At 37.8% G+C, this 12,406-nt stretch overlaps 2 protein-coding genes across 8 annotated transcripts in view; both read left to right on the top strand.

Moving 5' to 3' along the window:
- Nucleotides 1-5,490, top strand: part of Tty (tweety) — a 40,052-nt gene extending 34,562 nt beyond the window's left edge. For 5 of the 7 annotated variants that reach the window (XM_072021699.1, XM_072021700.1, XM_072021704.1 and 2 more), the window contains 7 exons: nt 608-880; nt 2,178-2,512; nt 2,876-3,307; nt 3,528-3,629; nt 3,701-3,943; nt 5,101-5,294; nt 5,375-5,490. In XM_072021699.1, the coding sequence (XP_071877800.1) occupies nt 608-880; nt 2,178-2,512; nt 2,876-3,307; nt 3,528-3,629; nt 3,701-3,943; nt 5,101-5,272 (1,557 nt within the window). In that variant the 3' untranslated portion in view covers nt 5,273-5,294; nt 5,375-5,490. Of the gene's footprint in view, nt 1-607; nt 881-2,177; nt 2,513-2,875; nt 3,308-3,527; nt 3,630-3,700; nt 3,944-5,100; nt 5,295-5,354 lie in introns of all 7 variants that reach the window. The other 2 variants (XM_072021706.1, XM_072021707.1) reach the window with 2 other exon arrangements.
- A 123-nt stretch (nt 5,491-5,613) lies between these two features.
- LOC141445953 (uncharacterized) lies at nt 5,614-11,394 on the top strand. The gene has a single exon (XM_074112191.1). The coding sequence runs from the start codon at nt 5,614-5,616 to the stop codon at nt 5,869-5,871; it is 258 nt and encodes an 85-aa protein (XP_073968292.1). The 3' UTR covers nt 5,872-11,394.
- The last annotated feature ends 1,012 nt before the right edge of the window (nt 11,395-12,406 follow it).

The raw sequence follows: 12,406 nt of genomic DNA, 5'->3' as shown, positions 1-12,406 counted from the left end.
TCGGGCCGGGAAATTAAGAGAACGTCGAGTCTAGTCGCGGATGTCCGCGTGGTTACTAGAAATACTCGTTCGCGTCGCATTTCTTTTAGATTGTCGCCGTGTGTGACGTTCGTGTTCTGCGTGGTGATACCTCGTGCTCCACGATATCGAGACGGTTATTGCAATTTTTATGCGCTCAGGAAGTCGAGTTTTAAGCTTAATTAACGGTACTGGTCGCGTGAGCGGCAGCTACGAATAATCATTAATTAGAAAGTAGCTGGGAAGCTTCTCTGATCTCTCTCTCTCCCGCTTCTCTTTCTTTCTCTTTCGCTCTCTAGCAAGAAGTCATTAGCGCTCGCAGGAAATTTTGGAAAAAGAAAAACGAAAGACACGAAAGAAAACGGAGCATCCCGGCGATGGTTTTAGATTTAATTAAACCTCGAGATTTCCGGCTACGCCGAAAGAAACACTACTCGAACGTTAATTGCCAGAAAAATAAGGCGAATGCAAACGGTGGTGCGGGGGGGAGGAAAAACGGAAACGATGAAGATGAGATAAAGAGGTGGTATACGCGAATGGTTTTATTAAAGATGCACGGTGATAACTAACGTTTAACTTTAATTAACAGAGTCTCGGGATACTTGGAAGTATCCCTGCAGCCTGGTTAATCCTGACGTTGCTGGTGCTCCTGGTTTACCTGGTAACGAGATGCTGCGACCGGAAGCCGCGCCCCAGGAGGTCGATAACCCTGCTGAAGTGTTCGTTGGCCATCCTGGCGTTGCTTTGCAGCGGAGCTGTTGCCGTCGGCCTCTACGGTAACGACGACGTGCACAACGGTTTGGTGCAATTGGTGGCCGCCGCAAAGAACGTCGATGGTATTCTCATGGGTGTACGGAATCAGGTTGGTCTGCCACCACGAGATACGTCTGTCTGACACGGACTCTCAAACGTCCTTCTGCCCGATTCTAATTAGATACGCTCCGATGATGATATCGTTATTTGCCTCGTTCGAATTACGTAAACGCATATATCGATTCAAATGATAATCAATGCTTCGAAATCAATGGCGAACTTGGAAGAACAAATTATGGATGTTTAAAATAGCGACGTTTGTGTTGTGCAATGAAATAATTAATCGGAGTAGATTTGTTGCTTCTTTCGAAATTCAATTCGTTGGTTGGTATTTTACTCGAACTATGCATTATTTTTGTATCGTATTTATAAATTAAATTAAATCATTTGGAGAAAACGTTGTTTTTAGAGAAAGATAAAGGAAACGAAGAATGTTTTCTTACTACATAATGCAAGAAAGATCTTTTCTACTATTTCTGCTCTCTACTGCAAACCTTCGTTCCGTTCATCTCCAGTAGTCACTTCTCGAAGGAAACGTCTCGTCCACTTCAACTTTCTTATTACTACTTGTTCGTTCGTACATTCATGTTTACACTTGAACCGAAAAAGTAGAGCTGCAACTCGTTCATAATTAGTTCACGGTCTTTTCTTCTTTTCCTTTTTCTTTTTTTTTTTTTACATTTAAATGTTCCTTGATTAGCGCTTTTAATTCGGGTCAAGAATAGCGAGGAGTTTGCGGACAACCGTAATGGAAATAAACCTGAAAGAAGAGAGACCCGTCTCGTGATAAATAATCCGATTTCCAGCCACCAAGGAGATTCCATTTTTTAATTAAAGATCTTTATCTGACGGACTTAATTTAACCGAATCGCCGTAAACTGGATTAACTTCGTTTTTAAAGAATTCGGTGAATGAATTATCACTCGTGTCTTAGAACTAGTGATTACTTCAATTATTTCCGCGGTAAAGAAAGAAAACATTTTTTTATCAGTTTTGGAATTATAGCATAGCGTGATTTTATTAGACATTCGCAGGATCGAGCGCGATAAAGGTGTAAGACGATCCACGGTGCCATTTTTCGTGCAACAGCATTCTACGTTCATTATTATAAAAAAATTTCAACGCTATAATAAATTCATTTAGTCTGAATAGGCGATTAAATTCAAATTTTCAAAATCTTGACTTATGCCAATGTGATTGTCTGCCACGCGAGAGGATAAAGTTCATTTGTCACCTTTACGCTCGCTTCATTCTCACAAATTACCCTATTAAATATGGCTATCCCGTTAACACTACGAGTATTATCTTGGCGGTTGAAATCACTTAAAAGGTATTTGCTTTTTAAGACCGACACCATCGAGACGACATTGAAGAAGAAGGTGCAGCTACAGTTGACTGCCTTGGGAGACGATTTCGATGCCCCCGTCAGCAATAAAACCATGCTCGGTCTGCTGTTGGCCGCTCTGCAGAGCATGAAGCAAAACACGAACATCGCCGTGAACCGCAGCTTCGAAATTCGAAAACCGTTGAGCGGAATCAGCTTGGCTGGCGCGATCGGGATGGGAGAGAAGATAGAGCAATTAAGGTGGCCCGTCACCATGGCCGTTCTCAGCGCGCTACTCGTCCTCTGTGTGGTGCTGGTCGTTGGAGTTGCGCGACATTCCAGATGCGTTCTCATAACGTACGTGTTTCTTTTCTTTCGTATGTCTAGCAAAAACCGTGCGAAAACAGGGTTCTCCTGTCCGACTGGACTCAACTCTCTTAAATTACTACGTTTTTGTGCCTTCTCGCAGCTGCGAACGAACGAACGAACGATGGTAATCTTGCATCGGTAAATTTCAGAAACGTCTTGACGATGTTGAAAGTTAGAGATAGGATCAGAATCGCTTTGAACATAATTCAACGACACGATACGATAATATTTCATAGTATTTAATGGTAATATGAATAAATATCAAATAGAAATGTTTGAAAAATATGGAAATAATAGATCGATTAGTTCTGGTTGCTCTAATAATCGTTTTCTTCGAAATCTTCCTTTCAGATTTTCCGTGTTTGGATTATTTGCGGTGATAGTCTCGTGGTTGATGGCTTCGCTGTATCTCGCAACTTCAGTGGCCTTAGGTGATCTCTGCGTGTCCCCAGACGGTTACCTAACCAGAGCGGTGCCGGCCACTCTAGCCTCTGAGGTTCTTTCCTATTACACGCATTGTGAGAACACGCGCAATAATCCATTCAGCCAGAGATTAAACGACGGTCAAATCGCGGCAAACAACATGAGAGACAACATGAGTACCGTGACCAGGTTGGCACTGGAACTATTCAAGGAACAACAATTGCAGCCGAAATTGACCAGCCTTTCGATCGACGTGAACACCGTAAACAAGCTCATGTCGGGATTAACGACGTTACTTGATTGCAAGCCTCTTCACAAACAATACGTTCATGCTGCGAAGAGCTTATGTCATTTAGGATTGTGAGTTTGGCCCTATTTTTTTACATGTATCATAAATTCTGTATCATAAATGGTATGAAACGCGAATGTACGATTCAAACTATCGATCACGTTGTTTCTATGGTATTTTGTGTAAACTATTTACCTGCTGCGAAATGATTGATCGCAGAAGGTTAAAACACTCCATTAACTATGCGAGATGTAATTAAAGAAATACCGTAACACCGTTGAAATTCTTCAGATACGGACTAACTTTCATGCTGTTGGCGAGCTTAGCCGCGGGACTGTTCTTCACAGTGCTAGTTTGGGTAGACTCGCACACTTGGATCTACATTCGAAAGCGGTGAGTGTGTACGTTTAACGCAGCTAGAAGATACAACACGCGGAGTATGATTAACGAGGACTTTGTTCTAGAAGAGATTACCATCAAGTCGATGAGCAGGACCCGTATCTACCGCCATCGGCAGCTTCGCAGGCGATAGCAGCGCGGACCCTTCGAGGCCAAGGGTCGTACCCGCCTACAGCCCCTTCTGTATTTTATCCGAATGCTCATGGCACTCAAAATACCATTAAGCAGCCTCTCTTGCTAACGCCGCCCCCGCCGTCCTACGCTACTGCGACTGCTCGAGCACGTCAGCTGCACGAGAGCATGCTAAAGTTTGTGCATGAGATTTTATTCGGTTTCATTTATTAGCTGTCGTCTACCTTTATCGTACACGAACCTTCCGGTTGCTCAAATAAACGTCGGTTTAAAGGGAGAACGCTCAACGAAGATAGTTATTAGCGTGGAAGTTATCAAGCCATAATTTCGAGTTAATGGGAAGATCGTAAGTGGGCTAGTAAGAACGTGAATTTAAATAGTACCAGATTATTAAACTTGAGCTTCATAAACGGGGTAATTATGGAACTGCATTTAATACGATAAAGGTTGAACGTTAAGTGAACTGCGACAGTTCGTCAGATTAATTTTATGATGCGGTTTGAAGTGGGATTTAGTTTTATGACGATTGTTCTTTCGGATCGTGCGAAAAGTTGGCACTTAATCCCTTTTCATAACTGTCATCAAATTGAAGACTTGATGTGAGAACCATGAAATTTTCAACGGATCAATTGTGAATTATATAGTTATTTCATATTAACGAACGTACAGATGTTACATCAAATCTTTACTTATTCGCTTTACATAGACGATGTGTTTTTTATTGGATTTTATGAGATGCATTAATTTTCCATTTTTACCAGTGTGTTGAATCAATTCAGTTTACGGTTTACGATGTGATTTGTTTATGTCGATAGATACTATGTTAGGTCTGAATGTTGCTTTAATTGTTCACAACACTCTGGTGGCAATAATGCAAACAATATGGTACAGCTATTGATCTTTCAATCCTTACAATGAAATGAACGAAATCGCATAATCGCTTGAAGACGAATTAATCATGGTTATCGCCAATTATATTTCAGGACAATAACTGTACAATCGTTTGGTTTCCTCTTTGGTGTTCTTACAGCATTCTGTCAGTTCAAGTTTTTTTAAATATTCATATAGATATGTTTCTCAATTTTCTCTATTACTTTTTCTAATCGATGTTTAAAGCAAGGAAGAGAGTTCGTTTTTGCCTTTTTCTATACATGGAAACATTAGCGATAGTATGCTTTTGCGCGTGTTTTCATTTTTCATAACGTTCGTGTTTAGATTGTTTTACGAGATGAACGAATGATACAGAGTTTTCTCGATAGGAACTAGACATCAGAGAACCGTCCGAGAGAAAGATAATGCTGCAACTTTGTTCGTTTCGATTTGCCATTTACAGAGGTGGGGGTATTAACGGGAGCGGAGGAGGCGGGGATCACAAATCGTCTCAGCATAATCAGCAATCGACAGGTGGACGAGCTGAGCACCGTTCTGGGCTCGGAGATCAACCTGGCCAGTACGCGACTTTGAGCAAACAGTGCAAGACCCTCGAGTCAAGTGACTTTTACTGAGGGCACGCCCCCGCAGGGCCCGGTAATTTCACCGTTAATCTTTTCTTCGATTTAAATACAAGTCTCAAATTTTGAAATGAAGATTCTGTTTCGGAATCGTAGGTAGAGAACCACCTTGGACACCAAGCGTGGCGTCCTTCACCGGTACCCTGTCTCACAACTCTCACGGACCTGCTCATCTGGCCACGTTCCAAGACTCTCGCAAAACACAGACTCTAGACCCGAAGAATCTAGCGAATTTAAAAAGAGGCCCGACTCCAGCTTGGAATCAGAATCGCCCGTTGCCACCAAATCCCAGTAGTCAACCGACCTGGGAGTTCGAGTCTCGTTCGCAGACCAATATGAATCAGTTTCGATCCCTGGTACGAAACAAGACGCCAAACATTCGGATTCAAGACCAAATGCAAGATCAGGTGCGAACATTAGATAGAAATTTCACTAGGAATCAGTTCAACGGTACGACGCAAAACAATGCTGTACCAAATATGTACGGAACGTATAATCGAGCGCAATCGAGGCAAGAAAACAAGTCAACGGTGGCGACGTTGAGTCAAGTACAGGGTAGCGATCCCAATTTGTACGCCGTAACGGAGTTATAAAATCAAACGACACACCAAACGCATAAAAACTGCCATTATTAAGATTTTTGGAATATCGTCCGATGGAAAGTTCGCTGTGGTCACTTTCACTGAATGTTTATTAAAAAATTTAAATCGTCAATGCACAATATCATTGTCCCAAAGGACTCCTTTTGAAAGCGACCAAGCACCAACGTGCATATTTTCATATATGCGTTCTTATTTTATACGCTAAACCCGAAGAAGAATGGCTCAATCGTTTGGTAACTTTTGATAAGAATCACGAACATTTATATACGTTTAAACGTAAGATTTCATAAAGGGTCTACGTTTTAAGAGTACAATCGGTGGAAACTGCGGAGCTAGAGTTTTCACCCATGCTTTCCGCAACGATATTCAGAATTTTCGGGGAATCAAAACAAAAGGGGAGAAAGAGCAAGATCATACATGTTTTATAACTATACGATAACCATTCGCACATTTAATATTTCTCATCAGTTTCACGAACGAAAAGGATGAAAAACAACAAAAGGAATTGCTATACCAACGAGTAAGAGTTTTGACGAAGATAGTTGTGTAAGCAAGAGTGGCGACCCAATTGAGAAGGTCGACGAGTAATGTGAGTTAGGAAAAATGGGGGCAAAAAAGAATTTTAGAATCGGAAAGATCACCAGCGGGATGATGTATATCGCATTGTAAAAATTCGCGTTGAAATTGAAAAGCGATTAGAAAAGGTAAAAAGGATTCATTTACATTGATAATCGAAGTATATTTACATGAATATTACTATATGGAATTTTTCTGTGGAAACTTGGAAAACACTAATACGATCACTTTTCTTCTTATCGTTTATTTGTTCGAAACGATGAATATTTAGACCTGCGAGGTCTTGTATGCCCAAGATTTCATATTTGTATATCATGTACAGTAATTCTTATCATTCTACGTTAGTTTATTCTGTAAATGATTATTGCTTCTTGATCGAGCAGACGAATGATACGTTATGCTAACAAAGAAGTTGATTGCCATATTTATTATTGCTTGTTAATTATTCATTTTCACTAACATCACACAAGAAAGCACAACTGTACACATAAAGTATTAGTATGTATAAATCGCCTACAAGGAAGATGCAGAGAACGCGTTTTTCAGGCATCTTTGAAGATGCTGGAAATTTGTTAAGTTCCGTTTGAACGTTTCATATTCATGGAGATAATTTATGCTGTTAATTTTTAGTCGTTATCGTGGCCTACTACTTTCTCTTATATATAATCGTTCTAAGCTACGTGCATCGTTACTTGCCCACGCAAAGTCATCTCATTCCGACATTTCAGTTCCGTCTCTTTTTAAAACGATATCGTACCGAGCTGTAAAGGTGAAACTTTTTGAACAACTTTTTACACGAATTATACGGCGATTATACCAAATGTAAACGATATTCCACGACACAATTTTTATATACTTTTGTATACTTTTTATCGAAGAAAGCACGAGACAGAATTATCATTGATTTTTCGGTGAATTATCTCAGTATACAGTTTATACGTTTGCGAGATAAGTATATACATATTAACATAAGAAGTTACCGCACGAAATACAGAACGAGTGATATGAATATATAAATATATATATATAAATATATATATAATATATAATATATAATATATATATATGTGTATGTATATTTATCAAAGTTAATATTTAAAGTTCGCAACGAGAAGATGAGTGTTCGTGAATTTCTATCGCAAAATACATCACGATGAACCGAAACGAGAAAACTAACGATAACCGTTGAAGAAACGGATTAAAAAGAAGAAACAAAAAATTCTGCCAATACTCAGGCAAGCATACGTTTTTAAGTACAAACACGGTGAAAGCGCAAGCGTTATGTACGTCAGGTCTTTTTTCATTTTTTATATATGACGAAAGTTCTAGAATCATCTGGTGTATCGATATCGAGTATCCAGATTGCATTTCACGAATTTATCCTTCGAGCGAGAAGATGTTCTTTCGATGATGTTCTTGAAGGATAGATCGATGAGAATACCAATTAATCAATGATTCACACACGCGCGCGCGCGCGCCCACACACACGATGTTAACTTAGATCATAAAATTTGAACGAAGGAATTATCGACAGCCAGAATATTTTTTCTTTTCTTTCTCTATGTATATTTACTGTTTAAAAAGTTCAGTGAGAGACTTCGCAAATATACTCGAAGCAACTATCGTTGCACGATGATGGTATTCTCGTCGATCAGAACAAAGTTTTCGTAATATCGGTGTTTTTCAACCGAATAGGAAATAAAGGAAAAAATCGAGATTGAATTATTTGCGGAGCGCAAAGTCTTCCTTGTAACGGCACTCCTAGTTGAAGGGGTCCGAACGAGATCATTCGCGATCGATGAAGATAACTGCAACGAACCAGCGGACGACTTTATATTCCGCATCCTATTCAGCGAAAACGTGTGTAAATAGGCAGTAATACGATAGGCGTGTAAGGTTGCCGAGGAAATGCGAGGAAGAACGAAAAAAAAAAGAAAAAAAAAATGGAATGAAAAAGAAAGAAGAACATTAAGAAGAAGGAACAAGAAGATGTACGTGTGATATAACTTAAATTTAGGTGTTACAAATTTTACACAGAGATAATATCGTTCTCCTCTGCCGTTTTCTTTCGTTTCTTATCGTTTCTTCGCTTGTAAGGAGGAACAAGAGAGGGGAAACGTGCGGCGATATCGCTGAGAAGGAGAGCCGCCATTACCGAAGAAATGTTTTACTATTCGTTTACGTTTACACGATATTATCAAGAGAGTTTAGAGGAGGAAATACGATTTTACGTTCACTGTTCGCAACGAGCATAGAAACGGTGTAGGTAGAAAAAGCATGATTAGGTATAAACACGTTTGATCCATTGTACATAGTTGTAATATTTATTAAAGTGCATAGAGTATAGCGACACATAGATTTAGCCACTAATTGATCATAATCGTAAGATCGAATCGACGAACGAGATCGGAAACGAATTAGAGCGTGCGTATGTGTGTGTATATGTGAACCTCGTTTTCTTGAATTTATCGAAGAAAAGGAACATCCTAGTCAGTGAGAAAAACAAAGGTTTTTCTTTTCGTACACGTTCGACTTTGTCCGGCAGTTGCATACGACAGAGTTTCTTGCCAAACTTTTCCACATGGCTCAATTTTTCAGACGTTTTCTAGAAGAGTTCGTTATACCTTGAATTGATGTATTTCCCTTAATTTTAAATATTCTACTTAATTAACTATCGACGAGGAAGAATTTAGCTGACAAGGGAAAATCTTTGGATCCAAATGAATTTCTCGTCGTTCTTAGATTTTAAGCGAAGTTGCTAATCTCGAGTACGTGAAGCAAAACACGAGCGACATCATACGATGATCTTCGTATATCCCTTTTGAGTCTCGGCTGGTACGATGGGGTTGGATTATATATATATATATAATTTATATATATATATAAATCTTGTATACTGCAATATCTTTTTATGTAAAAGTGTATATATTTTAATTTTCGTTTTATTTTAATAAAGATTAACTAGAGATTCTTTGCGAATAATTTAAAAATAAAAAGTATTTTTAGTTTCTATCGCATATTTTATTGACTCCATCGCATCGTTGTCGCTCAGTATCGAGAGTGTCGAGTATTATTTAAAATTTTTAATTAATCAAATGATAAAGTATTTAAGTTCTAGTAGGTTAAACAAAAGTGGGGAGCAAAGAATAAAGAATTGATGTAGAAAAACACTGTGTGAACACAGTCGACGCGAGACAGTCGAAAGAAAAACCTTGACCAGTCTCTGTCGTCTTCAAGACTGTTAAAAAAACGCGCAAACGGGATCAACACGGTATTTTCCGGATTTACGAAACAAATATCTTTGCACGATTCGAGAGGATCGTATGATAAAAAGGGAAGACTATCTTGTATTTTCTTCTCGAAAATATCTTTGTATGTTCTAATCAGAATCGGCCTGACACGAAAGTCTGAGTAAATCCTCGTCTCTCAAAGAGGAGGGCAGATCCACGAATTCGCGAGAGAGACTCGAAAATATCGATAAATTCTAAATATACGTGCACGTAGTCTAGATGGTCGTTGACGAAACTTTAATTCTAATCCTTTGTCAATTTGTATCGTTGTATCGAGCAGCAATCTGCACGAGATCAAATTGAGAACCACTTTATCCGATGAGTACAACCGTATTTAATTTTTCGCATCATTTTGATACAGTGTAAGTGGCGTGAAAGAGAGTTATATGTGTACGAATGTATGATAGGGAGAGAGCGAGAGAGAACTAATTATTTTCAGAGGCGTTGATATATATAGTGGAAATATAGTACGAATATAGGACGTAAAAAAATCTTCTCTAATCGATGCATTGTTCTGGCCTATGAAACTTTTTAATTAATTTAACTAAGAACCTTTAATGAGATTAGATGATAAGGAAAAACAAATCAAACGTCAAGATTATCGAACGAAATAACGTTTCGATTTTCACGAGGGCTAATTTTCCAAAACTGGATCCATGACGAATGTACGATCGATTCTCGAAAGGTGCCGGTTTCCACTGAGATAATGTTTCGTTGGAACGCGCACGTTCTCTTTACACGAAATAGATCCTTTAACACGATAATCACAATTTCTTTCAAACACGGATATTGACGAATTTTCGTTAATAATTTAATTTAATTAAGACTTAAATTCTGAAAAACTTGGTATTCGTTCAACGCGAACATAACGCAAGAAATATTCGCCACTTAGAACTAGAAAGTTTAGATCCGATAAATTTTGTTCGTATAATAGACTATACAGTGTGTATGATTTCACGGATCAAATCTCAGCAATAAATGTAAAATTATCGTTTACGAACTTCTCAATAATATCTATTCGAATATCAAACAGCATTTAATCGATTAATATCACATTTAATAAATAATCGTTTTATATCTTACACATATAAATTACAGCTAAGAAACAGTCGGTTTGTTGGAAAAAAGAAATATCGCACCGAATTGCACACACTGTACAGTTCAAGATATAATGTACGCGCTCGAATGAAAGAAATTTTAACGCGATCGTTCGGTGTATATCGATGAACACGTTCGTTCGTTCGTTCGTTCGACCAAAAAGAAAGAAAATGAAATACAACTGATCTTTGGACCTTGGAAATATCGATTCACGAAAATAATAGAGGGTATCGCCCTTTGTTCTTGTGTTTCTTCTCTCTCGACGTACGAAAGAGGTTTAGTCACAAAGTGTGCAGAGGCTATTGAGATTTTACGTAAGTTTAAGATTTCTATGGTGTTTTTGTACGCGCGGAAAGATGCATTCTCAAGCGTGTATTGTAAAGAGAATTCTTTGAGAGGCATATATAAAGAGCAAAACGAAACTCGTTAATCGATACCGTTTTTGTGCATTGCGAATTACGTCTAATTGCCATATTCCAGACTTAATTCCTCCTATTGTAATGGTAACACGAATATTATGAAGAGAGAAAATAAAAAGACATAAGATCCACCGTTGTCTACGTTCAAATAACACTATTGCTCCCTCTATGATGTATAATCTATACAAAGCATATTCCTTTTAGATGGATGTTTGATTTTTAATCGATGAAACAATGGAAAATTATCCTACATCTTTAAAAAGTCGTTTTAAAAAATGTAACAATTACATCTTACATTCTCTTGAATGCCATCTATACGTAATTTCCTAATTACATGTAACAATCTAACTTCCTTTGTCCCTTTCGAGGAAATGTTCTACATCTTTAAAAAAATTTTAGTTTCAATTTAAAAAATCACTCAAAAACTTGGTTATGTTAAGATCATTTATTGAATGCAGTACTTTATTAAAACAATTTTGGTACATAAATATACATACATTTAATTTAATTTCTTTCCATTTAATGTAGCTATCAACAATTTACCGAATACTGTAATAATGTGAACGTATTTTTTATGATCTTTTAACACAACAGAGTTAAGTAATTCCTATTCCGTTCCAATTACACATTATTACGTCGTAACAATCCAAATTGCTTGAATGTAACTCTACATTATCGCTCTCTCTCTCTCTCTCTTTGGTTATCATTTTAATATCGGAACATTATTCTGGTTTTCCTTCTTTCTTTACACGCTTTGTTAGATGTTTAAAGAAAAGCTTAATTTTCTCGGAAAAATTTTACAACGCGTGCGTAATACCTTCTTTTTTAATGCTCGAAGCAATCGCGACTTTATTATGTACGTGTCTTTTTTCCGTTCTTAATGTATGTTGTGCTTCATGAAGAAAGAACTCGCAAATAAAATGTAAAAAATGTAGTTTGTAATGTAAAATGTGGGAAAATATAATGAAGATCTGGTTGATAAATTTATTCAGAACGTATATGCACATATCGATGTAGAACACTGTTGTTGGAAACTTAAATAGTCAATTGTTCAATTTATATAGTTTTATTATAATATCGATACTCATTCGATAAACTAAAAATTTAACGGCAACTCTTTTCATGTTGCGTTATGAAAGTAAG

Source organism: Bombus fervidus, chromosome 2, assembly GCF_041682495.2.
Source record: "Bombus fervidus isolate BK054 chromosome 2, iyBomFerv1, whole genome shotgun sequence".
Taxonomy (NCBI): Eukaryota; Metazoa; Arthropoda; class Insecta; order Hymenoptera; family Apidae; genus Bombus; species Bombus fervidus.
The sequence above is the reverse complement of the archived record's forward strand: the minus strand, read 5'-3'. Positions and strand labels throughout refer to the sequence as shown.